At 43.6% G+C, this 16,934-nt stretch overlaps 1 protein-coding gene across 7 annotated transcripts in view; it reads right to left on the bottom strand.

Moving 5' to 3' along the window:
- LOC147026480 (piwi-like protein 2) overlaps positions 1 to 16,934 on the bottom strand; it is a 241,084-nt gene that overhangs the window by 67,697 nt on the left and 156,453 nt on the right. For 6 of the 7 annotated variants that reach the window (XR_015058368.1, XM_085881917.1, XM_085881921.1 and 3 more), the window contains exon 15: positions 5,722 to 5,811. The exons of the other annotated variant lie outside the window; for it this stretch is intronic. Coding sequence is in view for 5 of the 6 variants with exons in the window: in XM_085881917.1 (XP_085738043.1) it covers positions 5,722 to 5,811 (90 nt within the window). In the remaining variant the exon portion in view is untranslated. The remainder of the gene's footprint in view (positions 1 to 5,721; positions 5,812 to 16,934) is intronic. 7 annotated transcript variants of the gene reach the window in all.

The raw sequence follows: 16,934 nt of genomic DNA, 5'->3' as shown, positions 1-16,934 counted from the left end.
GATTGACCGTTTTCTTGAACTTCTTCCATTTTCTAATAATTGCGCCTAACAGTTGTTGCCTTCTCACCAACCTGCTTGCCTATTGTCCTGTAGCCCATCCCAGCCTTGTGCAAGTCTACAAATTTTGTCCCTGATGCCCTTAGACAGCTCCCTGGTCTTGCCCATTGTGGAGAGGTTGGAGTCTGATTGATTGAGTGTGGACAGCTGTCTTTTATGCAGATAACGAGTTCAAACAGGTGCAGTTAATACAGGTAATGAGTGGAGAATGGGAGGGCTTCTTAAAGACAAAACTAACAGGTCTGTGAGAGCCGGAATTCTTCCTGGTTGGTGGGCGATCAAATACTTATTTCATGCAATAAAACGCAAATTAATTATTTAAAAATCATACAATGTGATTTTCAGGATTTTTGTTTAAGATTCCGTCTTTCACAATTGAAGTGTACCTATGATAAAAATTACAGACCTCTACGTGCTTTGTAAGTGGGAAAACCTGCAAAATCGGCAGTGTATCAAATACTTCTCCCCACTGTATATTTACATATCCATACACACACACACGCATATATATATATATATATATATATATATATATATATATATATATATATATATATATATATATATATATTATATATGCACGCACACACACACACACACACACACACACACACACACACACACACACACACACACACACACACACACACACACACACACACACACACACACACATATTGTTACGGTTGTGGAAATTCACAGGACACCATAAAGGACATCCCCAAGATCAGTTTTATCTCGAAGTGTGTGTTCAGATAGATTTCCCCACGGATGTTAAAAGGGTTTTATTCGTGTTATCTGGGCTGTGATCTTTGCTTTGAGTTAGCCATTATTCTTTTGCTATCGTTATTTTGGACCAAGCACCAACCACACACCAACCACCACCACCACCACCACCACCACCACCAACATCGCTCTCACCAACCGCTTCAGACCAACTGCCTTTCCACCACCATAACCACACCTCAACAAACCACACCATCCTCACGACTATACCCACAACCGCCAACATCGCCTCACCACCTTCTCCACCCCACCAATCACCTAACCACCATCTCAACCACAACGCCAACCACTGGCCACGCCACCACAACAAACAACCACACCACAAACCTCGCCGTAGCGAATAACATCTACGCCATGGAGAACAAGAAGAAGCTCCAATAACACGCATGGGATTTTTCCTCCTGCTTTCCCGCGCTTCGGGACGGGGGAAGGGCAGATCGAACCGGGGGTCAAAGGTGATGTAGAGTGGGGGCCTGTTTTTGGGCGAAAAATAGGCCCGGCGCCGCACCCCATTGGGGCCAGGGCAGCGAATTCTTCTTCCCCGCGCGCCGTGAGGGGAGGGGCGAGAGCGTTGGAAATTAAAGGGTGCGCTGGACGCAGCGTGGAGAGAACCGAGTCGAGAAGTGAAGAGAAGCGGGTGGTTGTCGAGTTGGGTTCGGAGTCAGTCAGTCGGTGGAGATCTGGGCTCGTGTCGGAGTGCGGAGTTGTGGGTAGCCGCGCTGGAGCCTGGAGTCCAGAGTCCCCGCAGTCGGTGGGTCGCTGGAGAAGGACCATCGAGGGTCGCCCAAGAAAGTCACCACGAAGGTGAAGGTAACCTGCGGCGGCCTCTTGGAGTTCCTTCGGTCAACCAAGCTACTTGGACATAAAGGCCTCCGGGTCCAGTCTGACCCCCTTGTCTGTGAGGGGGTCTTTTCCTTGCTTTTCTTTGTGTGAAAGTTGTGGCGCCATGTCCCGTAAAGTGGAACCGTATAATTGCTTGTACATGATTAATAATAGACTGTTGTCGTGCTTTGCCTTGCTCGTGTTTTGTCCCCGTCCCGCATTAATTGCTTTTGTATGGTTGCATAACTGCATGCGTGTTTCACCTTTTCCATTGCTTTTCTGTATACGTGCATGTTGGTGTTTTGCATACGTGTGTGAATAAATGTGCGTGATTAAATGTTAACCCGTTCCTCGTGTCCTCTTTCCCCATTGAACCGCCGTATTGCATTTCGGAATGGTAGCGGGCTTTTTTATAGCCGATAAAAGAATTGGGTCCAGCGAGGTCTCGCGATAATACCCCGCTCGGTTATTCCAGAACGGAACGAACCGCTAAAGCGGTTCGTGTCCAAGCAGACCTCGCTGAGGTACGGTCTCTCGGTAGTCTGCCCGCGCGAATACTTAGGTATATCAACAATTCAGCGATTGACCCTGTCGCGCACGGCTAGAGTGTTGACTAGGCCGTGGTGTGCGCCTGGAGCACACCTGTGACTGGTTTCCGGCGTTGTTCCGGAAAGTCGCGACTGAATTGTTCGTCCGCTGGGCGAAGAGGCCGTTATTAGTTGAACGCGAACGTTCGCACGCCGGCGGGCGAGAATTCGTAACAATGTATATACATGCTGTATATAATAAACGTGTAAGGAATCAAAATTAAAACTGAAATATTAGTTTGATCTTTTATACATTCAAGTTGGAAGAAAAAAAATTTAAGACGACTTTCAACACCTGAGAATTGCTTGTTAGCTTCAGGTTACTGTACTGGGGCTGGGAGGTGGGAAGAGGGGGTGAGGTGGGTGGGGAGGGAGGTAGAGGTGTGTGGAAGGGGTGAGCCACCAATCATGTACAAATGGATTCTCTATGAAGAATTGTGGGGGAGGGGGGGAGAAATTAGCTTTCTTTCTTTTGCATTGTTACATTTGCTTTGTTTTACACGTTTCTGTCTGAATGAAACAATGCAAGGGGGTTCGAATATTAATTGATGGTAATTGGTGTACTCATTAGATTTAGTTCTGTTCTGTCCACCAAATTATGGCAATTTTCTGTCATACCATTATCCAATCTTTCTTTCAATGGTGTTTAACTTGTCCAATTTTGTCTTGTAATGTGTTACAGCTGAATAAAAACTAAAAAGGTTCACTGTTCAAGTATTAATACCTGGAAACTGCATAATAGAAGTCATCAATCTTTTTGAGAAATAGCAGAGAATTGGGTCAATACATTTTGAATGAGAACGGCACTCTGGATTGCATACATACCTCCACCAAGCTAAACAGTTTACGCTTTATAAGCCGGATCTGGATTCGGACATGAACCAAAATCTCATCGGCTTGTTCTTTTCACCTAACCAACTCATGCACCTAGTTTTGTCATAACTCGTCCACAAATTTTTGAGATATTGTGTTATATGTCGTTTTTGGCCCCGTCTCTCAATGGTGAAGAATCACTTGAAAAAGTTAAAACTTCTCATATGTTGACCGGATTTGGATCTTCACCAAAATCTAATCAATTTGGCCTTGTCACATACCCAACCTGTCAAACAAGTTTCTTCTGAATTTGTCCATAACGTTTTGAGTATCCTGCTCACAGACAGACAAACAGACATCAAAACATAACCTCCGTCCACATCTGTCTGTGCATGCAGTGTTTTAAAATAAGGCTTTTCTTGCTACAAAACATCATATCGTCTGGTATCCTTGAATATTTAGGAAAAAATAATTCCAACCTGTCATTTTTGATGGGCTTTTGTTCTCGTAATAATCCATATATAATGTAGCAGGTGTATGTATGTATGTATGTATGTATGTATGTATGTATGTATGTATGTATGTATGTATGTCCGCTCTTCACCCATTGGTTGGACAGCTGACTTGACGTCACCCACAATTGTAACCTGAAATACTTGACCTAAATTACCCAGAGGACCAAAACAACCTTGAGGACCTAAATGACCCCAAAAACTGAAAAGACCCAAAAGACCCATAAGACTTCTTTTTTTTTGTATAAATTGTCGAGGCTTGTACGAGAGCTAACACACAACGCACAACAATGGAGGCAGGAGAGGGAAGGACAAAACGGTGGGGAACAGAGACATTAGGATATCTAAAAGGAGACAAGACAAAATTGGACAAGTTAGACTTAAATACCCAAAAGACCCCAAACACCCAAAAATGCCCCAAAGACCCAAAAGACCCCGAAGACCTAAAATACCCAAAGGACCCTGAAGACCCAAAATAACCAAAGGACCCCGAAGACCCAAAAAGACCGCGAAGGGCCAAAAAAAACGCGAAGAACCAAAAGACCGTGAAGACCCAAAAAACTGCAAAGACCTATAAGACCACGAGGAACCGAAACACCCAAAAGACCTGGAGGACCAAAAAGACCCCAAGGACCCAAAAAACCCAGAGGATGCAAAAGACTCCAATGACCCCAAACACCCAAAAGACTCCGAGAACCTAAAATACCAAGAGAACCCAAAAGACCCAATGGGACTATCTGGGACCCATGGAAATTCTGCATTATGTAAAATGTGACTTCAGGTGCCCAAACGCCACCCCCCCGACCCACAACCACCCACAAGCCAAAGCCCTCAACCCTCCTACCAACTCTGTCCTCTCTCTGCCCCCCGCACCACACCAAAACTTTGTGCTCCCCTCCCACCTTTCTTCAAATCTTCAAACCCCCAACAAACCCAATGTCTAAAACTCTCCCACCCCCCACCACCACACCAAAACTTTGTGCTCCCCTCCCACCTTTCTTCAAATCTTCAAACCCCCAACAAACCCAATGTCTAAAACTCTCCCACCCCCCCAGCCTCAAACCCCTTGATCGCAACTCTGTCCACTCTCTGCCCTCCCTCCCTCCCTCCCTCCCCGCAAGCCAACTTTGCCATCCCCTCCCCCTTTCTTCTTCAAGTCCTCAACTACACTAAACCCCAAGTCCTCAACTGCCCCAAACCCGAAGCCCTCAAATGTCCCAAACCCCAAGTACTCAACCCCCTTCCAACCCAAAGTCCTCAACCCCCCCCCATCTGAATCTCCCTCTTCCAACTCCATGCACCCTCACCCCCCAACTCTCTGTCCTCCCCTCCCCATTTCTTCCCGTTCTTAACAATGCCAGACAAAGATACACAGGGGACTTTGGCGCATAAGAAGACCATTCAGCCCATCACGCTATGCGTTGTTCCTGTCTCCATTTGATAAGAACAATGCTAAATGTAAATAAAGATGGAACGATAAATTCAAAACCACTCATCCCTTTCTTCCCTTGTCCTTGCTGTAACTCACGGACCGGTGTTTGTGTGTTTGACGCGCTGTTCCTCCTGCAGTTGTGGGCCGATTGCATCCAGACTTGCTGCATAATATTTGCATGACCCTAATTCATGTACAGCGATGTTTTTTCTTTGCCAGTGGTTTTGGAGGGGACACAAATTCTCTATGTAAATGTGTATGATGTAGCGCTGCCTCCAAAGGAGGGAGGGTATTACAAGTCTCCACCATTAAAAACTACAGTATTCCTGTCCCCATGTTTTCCAAAAGTTAGAAGTAGGAGGTATGTTTTTGCTTCATGCACATAACTTCATGGGTTGTTTTTTTGCCTACACAGAGCTGTAAGTTTGCCTATACAGAGCTGTAAGCCGATACACCACACAAAAAAGGTATGCAGTAGAAGAACGTGTTGCATGCTTGGAACAAGACTGCCTGAAGGGCGGGTACTCTGCTTGTAATAATAATCTTTACAAGAATAGGCTTCCAGTGGAAACCCCACTGGAAGCCAAATAAGAAGTCATTAAAAAAAAAAATTAAAATGAAATATAACAGATATTGATTTTAACAGCAATTGTTCACTTCATAGTTAAATGTAATTTTTAATTTATTTATACGTATGAATTTTTAAAGTTACCTTCATCAAACTGAAGTCTGACCTCATCTTGTCTGAAAGACCAGTCATCGATGACAACTCGGGTACCAGACAAATGGCATCTGGTTGTTCCTAGCAACATCCCATAAAATATAAAAATTATAATACTTTATTGGCAAAGTACAATGAAGGATGGATTCATTAAACATTGTTAATATAAAATTTCAGACAAAAGTATTAGGGAGCAGCATTGAGAACATGGTAATTCTGCCACTGCATCGCTGCTATCCTGAAGAGTGTGACACAAAGATAAATATGAAGGGATATCAATTCTGATCAAAATTTTCTGGGGTAATTGGCTAGGCCTGTAAACCTTGTCAAAACTGAGACAATTAAAATTCTAGTATATTTCAAGGACACTTCCAGTACTTGAAGCTTTCATTCCATGATGTGACAAAATGAAGAATATATTCAATTCGTTGAGAACAAAATAATTTAAATGAATACATATATTTAACATCGTTATCCAAGCAAGCAAGACTTGAATAAACATAAATAAACATGCAAGCATTATTAGATCAGATGACCGTTCAATACTCAAAATAAGTCATTTAATCAACAGTATGAAGATCAAATAATTACCATATTCAGTTGTGCATAATACGCAGGGCATTTTTCAGATAGAATTCTCATGAATCTACCAGTTTATATACAGGGTGGTCATAAAGTCTGGAAAGATAGGCGAAAATACATTATAAATGGTTTATTGACATTACATGACATGATATGTTCAATGACATTACATGACATGTTCAATGTGTTGTCCCTCATGAGAAATGCACAGTTCAATGCGCTGTGCAAAATTGCAATGAACGCGGTGCATTAATGCAGCATTTCCATCAATCCCTGCACATGCATCTGTCATGCGTTGCCTCAGATGATTCGCGTCTGATTTTCACTGAATAAACCTGCGCCTTCAACATACTACAGAAGACGTCATCGAGGGGGTTCAGATCTGGTGAGCAACCCACTTCACAGGGCCATGCCATAAAATCCAGTAAGGTAACAGAATGACATAATATTATCCATGTTTCCAGACTTTATCGCCACCCTATATGTAAAACCTGCATCACAAAAATGAACTCCAGCTCAGGAATGGAAATGTAATTAACTCAAAACCAACATTGTGTCGATCTATGGAGAGAGCCACTTTAGATGGTGTTTAATTCATCATAACAGATGACAAACTTGTTATGAAACACAATATGATGAACAATGTGGCATGTTGTAGGCACCTTACTGACAACTCTTACTGAGTGATAAGTGACGTCTATCAGATGCACATAGTATTAGCTCATTACTCAAGTTTTTAGCAAGTCATTAGCTGACAGTAATTCTCAAGCAGTCTGTTGTGCTGAAATGCATGTATTAACCAAGATTATTTTGCTGCTATGGCTGTGTATACTTTTAAACTTCAGATGAAAGGTTTCAAAAGAAGTCCCCCCCCCCCCGCCCCACACTTCCTTCCAAATATTTTCTTCCTGAGACTTTACTTTTGCATCCTCCTTGTACACCTCGTGCATCCTCCCCTCACACTCATTCCTCGCCACATCCCATATGTGTTCAAGTCTCCCTCTATTTTGTCCTTCAACACTGCGATTGGTGTTTCCCCCTTCTTTTTACTGTGCCTTTTGTTCTGTTCCTCCTGATCCATTCAGTGTTGCAGCTCTTTCAACAAGCCTGGATTTTGTATCCATAAAAAAATTAAGTTCTCAAGGATAGGATATTTGCACCCCAATTTTGATCAGTTACATGTGGGGGAAAAATTCAGCTTATAAATGACCAATTAGGCCAAGTAAAATAAATTATTAGTTTCTCATCCCCGCCCACTTCCTTTTGGACAGACGTCTGTTTTTTTTTTTGTTTTTTTTTTTGATATTTACTGTCTCCAGATAAATAAATAAATAAATAAATAAAAACCTGAATTAATTCATTCATCCCCACTCGCTTCCTTTTTGGAGGTCATATGCTCGTGGGATGTTTTTTCCTCTCCTTTATCAAAAAAAAAATGCACGTTTTTTAATTCTTTTATTTTTGTCAAGGGAGACTGGAAATGAAATTCATTCACTCATGCAAATTAAATTAATGTAGTCGATAAGTGCCGTGCTCATGCCACACCGCACGCTCAGCGAATGCGATTTTCGAGACATGCACATGTACATACGTATGTATGTAATGTGTACAGCTAAGTTGGCTTGCTAGGCTAGCCCTAGCGATAGCGTGCGTTATTGATATCAAGAACAAACTTTCTCAGTTGCTCTACTTGAGATACTGATGAAATACAGTCGACCTTGGTCTTAAAATGGTCTTCATTTGTTTTAGCATCTGGAAGGTTGACAAAGTTTTTGAAGCTACAGTACACCAGTATGGTGTTCGATGGAATTCAGACTCTGGGGGATATTTTCAAAAAAATTGAAAATGGGGAGATCAACCATCAACAACTACCAAACAGCTCAGGAGTGCATATCTGTGGATGTATGTATGTGTATATATATATATATATATATATATATATATATATATATATATATATATATATATATATATATATATATATATATATATATACATACCTACACATATATATATATATATACATACATATATATATATATATATATATATATATACATACATATATATATATATATATACATACATATATATATATATATATATACATACATATATATATATATATATATATATATACATACATATATACATATATACATATATATATATATATATATATATACATACATATATATATATATATATATATATATATATATATATATATATATATATATATATATATATATATATATATATATATATATATATATATATATATATATATATATATATATATATATATATATATGCATGTGGTTCAGAACAGCAGACAGTGCCACTGCTGCAGTAGAAGTTGACGTCCCAAGTATATGACCAATGTCATATTTAATGGTATGTGGGATGTGTATTCATGGTAGGGTCTTTGGTCTCGTGGACTTCACCATGTGGTGGCCATTTTGGAAAAATATCAAAAATATGGAAAATATCCATAGTAAGGCACTCACTCCTTTTTTTTTGAAAAACTTGGACAAAAAAACTTATAATTTATTTTACTTGGCCTTACGCACTCCTGTTTTACACTAATCAAACACATAAATGTAGTTTGTTTAGCAGTTTCATTCACATCCATTGTAAAGAATCGCTTGCCTCATTTCCATACACCATTCAAACTAATCCAGGTTCTCCCACCACACAATCAACTGTCAAACTGAGTTGAATGAAAAGCTCCCATTTCCATCCACATACCACCATTTTTGATGAATCTGGATAGTTCTTTCCCACCAAGCATTGTGACAAAACCGAAAAGATGGATGCCATTGCTTTGCTTCCAACAACCCCATTAGAACTATGTGTTATTAGAAAAGCAAGAAGAGAATGTTAAAGCATCAATAAAGCAGAAGAGAAGACAGAGTTTGCAAAATATTGTTACGGATTCACGCCCGCCGGCGTGCTGACGGCCACGTAACTCGAATCGCGGCACGTCGCCCACCGGACGGACAATCCAGTCGTGACCCTCTCGGACTAACGCCGGGAACCAGTCACGGGTGGACCTTTCGGTCTCACCGCGATCGAGCCAATCAGCCCCCGCGTGGGATAGGGTTGCTCGCCAAATTCGACCTACCTAAGTACCCACACGGAGGGTAGACCGGGCGATCGCACCTCGCCGCAGGTCGACTTCGGACACGGGCCACTTAAGCGACCCGTTCCGTACTATCGGGATAACCGAGCGGTGTTATCGTTGGCCTCGACGGTTCGATTAATTATCGGGCGTATTCAGCCCACTACCAACCCTTTACGTGAAGCAAGATGAGGATTCAATGAAAGAAATGACGAAGCGAAGCGGGAAACAGTTCAACACAAAGCACATTTATTCGCGATGAACGGAAAGCACACATATTCAATTCCACCAAAAGCACATAGAAAAGAAAAAGAAACACAATGCAATTTTACACAAAAAGCAAATGCGACAATGCAGATCCAATACCGATTACGCGAGCACACGGCAACACTTATACAATTTTACTTCACAGACGGCGCCGACAACACATATCCAAAACCAAGAAAAAGAATACCCTCAAGGATGAGGCGGGCCTGAGGCCGAGACCGGGTCGGGCCTACCCGTCTGGTGATGAGACGCGGAGCGGCGATGGTGCCTCAACTCCGCGGGCCTCGCGGGCAGTCTGGTAGGGGGTGGGAAAGGGGCCCCCGTGGTCGCACTATCTCAGCGCGGGGGGAAACAGGAGGGGGTTGCTGATGCTCGGGGAAGGGAGGATTTCTACTCTGCCTCGAGTCCCGCGACGAGCGTCTCCACCTCGGCCAGGTCGCGCCGTCGGCCTCCCTGGTGTGCAGCTCCCGGCACGACGCGAGCACCCCCTCGTCTGCCCTCGCCGCCTCTCCACAGCTCCGTCCCCTTCACTCCGACTCCAACGCACACGACGACGACCAACTCCTTCTTGCTTCTTCTTCCCAACTCCACCGACTGCGAAGTCTTAACTCTTCGACTGACGAACGCGGTCGCTTATATAAGCCCCGTGGCTTCGCTCTCTCATCTTTGACCCCCTGCCTTCGACCTTTTACCTCGCTCCCCATTGGCCCGAGAAAAAGTGGGCGTGAATGCGTTTTGATCCATAAATTTGCATATAGCGATCGCCCTCCAACGCCCTGGAGGCGGGGCCAAATCGCCCCTCGCTCACCGATTGGACGGAACAAAAGTGGGCGTGTGTCGTTTTTTGATCCGTTTTCGGAGCGGAAAATCCGTGGTTTTGTACACGCTGTTCGGCGCGCGCCCTGCACGAGTCCAACACCGGTACCCACAAGCGGCGCAAGAACGGTGGCGATGCGACGGCTGCGAGGTGTGACGTGAAGCGGCGCCACGGTGGGTGGTTGATGTTGTGGTTGGTGGTGGTAACAATGGCGGTTGGTCCAAAATAAAGATAGTAAAAGAAAAACGGCTATCCTGAAGAGTCGCAGCACGCATGAATAACATTTATTCCCACTAGACAACGGGTTTGGGCCTAACTACACATATACTTACGGAGATATCTCACCTAAGGGACCTGAATGGTGGTTTGCGAATTTGGTAACCACAACAATATTAAGACGAGGTGTCAGCTTATCGCAAGGAAATTATTGAGATTCAGGTTCTTCGGCTGACTCCCACTTGATTGGTCACTGTAGTGATGTACTTCCATCATTACTGTGAATCCCACATTGGGCTGCTTTGGTAAAGGGTCCATAAATAATGGAGGCCTGCTTGAATTGCCAGCCAAACGGGATTGGATAATTCAACATGGAAACAGTATCAGGGATAGCAGGGTTTCCAATTTTGGTTGATTGATCAATGGAAATAAGTCAGTTTTGTATGTTGTTTCAAGAATAATTTTCTTGAACCATATTATTACTTGCCAAATCAACTTCACTGGGGCCATGTGGCATCACTACCAAGTGTGTTCACATATTATCTCCTGATTGCTATTCTTTTCCATTGCTCCTCTCCAGACCATGGTTGCTCGTTTCTGTGTCATTCCACCTCCTTGTGCATGTCCCCACTCCTTTCTCGCCTACTCTCCACCTGTACCCTCTGGTAGTTTGTGAACCTGCTGCCCTTGTCATTCAGTTCCACCTTGACCTTAGAGACTTTTGTTAAATAAAAGAAAAGAAAAGATGATAACGATTTTGCTTCAGGCCTCAGCCAATAACTGGTTTCTACTTTGCCAAACTCTGACCATGGGTGTGGCTCACACACAGACCATTTTTCTTTGGCCATGCTGCTTCTGTTAACCCAAGAATGGATGGAGGAATGATGTCAAACAATAAATTAGGCTAATCTCTCAGTCCTATTATATATTACAAATCTGGATTTTACCCTGGTCACTCACTCAAAAGTAGACATGATACTTTCAATGAGCTGCAGCAGTGAATGAGAGCCCATAACCTCAAACAAGAAATCAAAACTGTGTGTCGATATAGCCCAAGCTTTTAACAGTCTCGAAAAGAGTTTCACCTGTTAAGATAGCTAGCTCTTCAGCTATGGCATCAAAAGCTCTCTACACACTGCACTTTGCTTAGTTAACCGATAAGCAACATGTAGCTCGTAATTGGTATCTTAAAAATCAACTTAATCAATTGCTGTCTGCATTTCTCAAGGAAAATTTTGAGTAAAATTCAGGTCTCAAAATTTATGATATTATATAAATGATCTCCAAGCATCAATTACTTTTTGACCATGTGATATTGAGACAAACCCAGACATGTGATTTGGGTCGAAAGAAAATATCTGAAGACTGACTTCTTTCAGGCCAACGACCTGCCCAGTGGCAAAGACACTAGGGGGAGAGTATGTGGGTGGGGGGGGGGGGTGGGGGGGAGGTTTCCCTCAGGAAAATTTTGAATTAGGCACTGCAAATAAAGCAATTTCCCAGAGAATTGAGCCTGATTTTGAGATTTTGAAACAGACTTTTTAAAGCAACAATCATGGCAAAATACCAAGATAAAATTGAAAATGACAAAAACCTCTCATTGGTTGGGTACTGGGGAGTCTATCCCAGAAAAGTTTTTAATTTCTCATTGCAAATAAAGCAATTTCTTGGAAAATTGAGCTCAGTTTTGAGGTTGTGAAACACATCTGTAAAAGCAAAAATCATAGCAAAATAGTTGGATCTGATAACCAGAACAAAGATTCATTCAAAGAAGATTCAAAGAAGGATACAAAGAAGACCCCCAAGGAATGCCTTATTTCCTGTTGTCGCTCATGTCCATGAATGGAAACATACCTGTGTTTTCAGACTTTTCTTCTGTCAGAATTTCACACTATTCATCGAGTTGCTTATCAAAGTGGTACATGTATACACATTACTATGAACATGTCATTGCAAAGTCTTCACATGATCATTCAGTAATCCTGATAGTTGTAGTCAGTCTTCGAGGAATACCAAATCACGAAAATACTTTGTGTTAAATTGTTAACCGAGATGATCTCAATTGCAATCAGTCAACATATATATCAGAATTGTCACAGTCAACACAAATATCAAATTTTCAGAATTTATGCATGACCTCATGGGGAACTCTCCTTCATAGCATGAACATGGGACTTTCTTGCATGTTTTTGTCCTATGAAAAATTTTCTCTTGTGTTCGGCCTTAGTAGATCTTGCCTTTAATTTAATCATAAGTCTCTGCCTCTTTTTTATCACTCTAATCAATAAAGATTTTAAATCATGCTGATTATCAGTCACAACAGAGTTGATAAATATTTTCTGATTAAAAAAAAAATAGTTCAATAGAGATCATGCAGTTCATGCAGAGTCACAAAACATATCAGTCATCCATATTTTCAAGTCCATAATTAAATAATCTTGCATCATTATTCAAAGTTTTGCATATCATGCAAAATATCATACATTTTCTTCAAGTACCTCAAGATTAACGATGCGGTCTGCTAATAGCACTGCTAGTCGTGGGGGGGGGGGGGGGGTCCTTTCTTTCGATGGTCGAGTTAATCACATAAGTAGGATTAAATCCGTATGGTGTCACCCAAAGATGTGTTATGGGGAGCCAGAATGAAAATTTTACACATCTACTACCCAACCATGGATGTCAGTGAGAATTGGGATGAACTCAACAACTCAAAATATGGAGAGAAAATGAAAAAGACTTTCAAATACAACATTGAGCTACGTTTCGTTTTTGGATTGTATGTTTTTTTTTATACCTCTTACACATACTTTAGTTTCACAGTTTGATTTCCAGCAGAAAATAATCTGACTGGAGACTTATTGAATGCCTGGTGTTGGCTTTGGATCCGAGGGTCCCGAGTTCAAATCCTGCTCATATGTTGAATTCATACCAGGTGGGGTTAACTCGGCCTTTCATCTTTCCGAGGTCGGCAAAATGAGTGCCAGCTTGCTGGTATCCTTTGTCGGAGCAGCGACCTGTCCAGGATTGTACCCAATAGCCAATGAGACTGTTTAGGCAGCACCAATGCTCTGCACAGAGAATGGTCCCGATGGATGGATGGATGGATGGATGGAGTCACCTTCTTCAGAGGGGCACTGAATGACCCAGCAATTGAATAGTTTGTCTTCCCTGATTCTAATTTCCGCATGTGCTTTTTGGAAGACGAATGACTGTGGAATGCTTTGAAACCTCAGCCACCATAGTCAATCATATTATTGCACCACATGCAAAACGATTTTCTGCTCTTATCTGATTTTCTGATAAAGTTGCCGTAAAGTGAGTCAAGAGACTTGGTGTTGATATCTGCTAGTTGAGGAAAGGCAACGTTTGATTGGCTCTGCGGGACATTCTGGTCCAATGAAAGATGGCGCTTCTTCACATGTCAGGGTTATTCAAAAATGCAGTTATAAACGGAAACAAAATATGATTTAAGATTGGAGATGGAAATTTAACTGACAAAAAAAAAATATATAAAAAATATAAAAATCGGTTTTTTAAATATTGTTACGAAATTGGGAATTCGATTGCACACCACATTCAGGTTCCTTGAGTCAGTTATGTCGATAAGTGCTTGTTCCCTCGATAGCTCACCTTCCATTGCTTAATGGGCAGAAATCGTTTAAGTGTGATAAAGAGATTCAATTTAATCGTTAGGGAGCGATCATAACACAATGGAGACGCCCCTCCCTCTCTTCTGCGAAGAGGAAGAAGAGCCCTCCCGTACTGAATCACGGGACGTAAACAACTCCCTCCCACCCGCGATTGTGCGGAGACGGGGGCGGGGGGGGGGGAGATGAGTCAGCCAGGAGCGGGGGAAGGGCGGAGGAGAATAAGGAAGAGATCCTCAGTTGGTTCGGGTGGTTGTTCAGTAGGCCTTCGGGTTCTGCTTGGCTTGGGTTAGGGAGGAGGCTTTTTGAAGGCTTTCTGCTTTGGCTTGGCTTTTAGTAAGCTTTTTGCTTCGGCTTGGCTTTTAGCAGGCCTTTGGGTTCTGCTTGGCGAGGGTTGAGACTTTTGGTTCAGTGAGCTTCGGTTCTGCTTGGCGAGGTGGAGGCTTTTTGGAGAGCTTTTTGCTTCGGCTTGGCTTTTCAGCAGACCTTCGGGTTCTGCTTGGCTCGATTCGCTTTTTGGGCTCTGGCTTGGTTCGTCGAAGAGAGAGGCTTTGTTCATCGGAAGAGAGTTGAGCTGGTTGCTCGGCTCAGAGTTCTTGGTTCGTGTTGTGAGAGGCTTTGTTCATCGGAAGAGAGTTGAGCTGGTTGCTTGGCTGGCTCTTCTTGGTTCGTGGAGCTCTTTGTTCTCCGCTTGGTGCGACTCATCGGCCTCATCTTGGATGTGGTTCTTCGAGATAGCGACGCATCGACGGGAAGCATCGGCGCCTCGTCTCACCAGCAAGTGTTCAGAAGCGCGAGAGGATTCGCTGGAGCTCGGGAAGGATCGTGGCTCACGGCGATTGGATCCAGCTCGCTCTCACTGGAGCCTGGGTCCGAATAGCTTGAAGACCACACGAGGTGGAGAGGTTCGAGATAGGTTCTGGGTTTCAGCTCATCTGTCCTCTGAGCTTGAGTCCATTATTAAAGGCATCAGCCACCATTTCTTGGGTGTGTGTGTGTGTGCGTACGTGTGTCCGTGGGCCCGCCTAATAAGTAGGAAACTGTTAAGTGCTTTGTGTGCTGTAAAAATGATTGCATCGCATTTCGTATAGTTGGTATAGTTCTGCTCTTACGTGCTTCCCTCGTTCACCATTATTATTAATAAATACCCCAATTGTTAAATGTTTTCAGCTCGTCGCGTCGATTCTTTCATTGACTGAGCATTTCTTGTGTTGGGAGTTGTAAAGCCATTGGTTTGCCGTAAAAGGGGGACATTCGGACCAACGGTTCTCGGCGATTAAGCCGCTTGGAATCGCGCTCGCTTAACCGGCTTGTTTTGTGCGAGTTCCGTCGAGGGTGTGGAGGCTCGGTGGATCGCCACGTGGTCTCTAGGTATTTTGAAGAATTGGCAAATAACCCTGTACCACGTGGTGGAAAAATTGACCCTTCACGGTTCTTGCACAAGGACCCGTCGGTTTCGGAATTATCTGGGCGGCGATCAATATTCTGGGCGATCGGTCGGGCCGACTCGACTTGCAGCTCCGTTCAGAGCGTTCGGCTCGCGGCCGACACCCGGCACCGCAACAATATGTTTAAACAAAACAAACAAGCAAAAAATATCGGATTTCCACGAAAAATCGGGGGGTGGGGGGGGGGAAATCACATCCCCACAAACCCATCAATAAAAATAGAAGCAGGTGCACTCCTTTAATTCAACCAGAAGAAAATGAGAAGCTTGTCTCCAGAACAGCCATTGCATATCCTCTTTTGATATGCAGGTTTTTGGAAGAAGTGCAATCCTTCAGGCTATGCTCGTCATTTTTAAAGCAAACTAAAATGCCAAAAAAGCTTCAACAGGGAAATGATCACTTGAAAGAATCATGCAAGAGTCGCACAAGGAGATATGGATTTTTAAGTGGTGCAAAGTGTACTGTATGGGCGGAGCCCGAGTCACGGTTGGGGGGTGGTCGCGTGGTTGTGGCTTCATACGTCACGACTCGCCCACTGGGGACTTGGAGCACCAGTCGGCGTCAGGAGCAGCATGTGCTGTCATTAGCAGTCCTGTAGGTCATGTGCCTGTAGAGTGCATCGAGTACGTAATAAAGCAGGAGCTACGGGCATCCGGCGCCCACCCTCTCGCTCGAGGCAATAAAGCAGAGTTGTGTTACCCTCCGGCTCGTGTCTGCCTGCTTGCACCTCAACCACGACACTACAGTTTGGCGACGAGTCTGTTTCGGATCGACGCGTGCAGAGTGCCTGGTTTCCTCGGTATTGATTTGGAGTCGTTGCCGGAGCAATTGGATTGTGAGGCAAACGGAGCGCCGGGAAAATCAGCGCAGCCAGCACGGTTCGAGTTCGATCACTTGGCCAGGAGCCCAGGGAAGCGCATTGCGAGTTTCGCGCGCCCGCGGCCGCACGCACAGTCTTCGGTGCGGGTCGTGACCGAACGTTGCAACGCAGTCAGTCGGACGGCGGTCTGAACACTCAGGGACGTTTACGGTGTGTGTGCCGAGTGTCATTGGCCATCATAACGGTCATGAATGGCGGTGTGCGAATCGACCCCTACGTCCCG

This window comes from Eptatretus burgeri, chromosome 5 (assembly GCF_056783735.1).
Source record: "Eptatretus burgeri isolate ZD-2024b chromosome 5, Ebu_testis_v1, whole genome shotgun sequence".
Taxonomy (NCBI): domain Eukaryota; kingdom Metazoa; phylum Chordata; class Myxini; order Myxiniformes; family Myxinidae; genus Eptatretus; species Eptatretus burgeri.
Note: the sequence above shows the minus strand (reverse complement) of the source record. Positions and strands in the feature narration are given on the sequence as shown.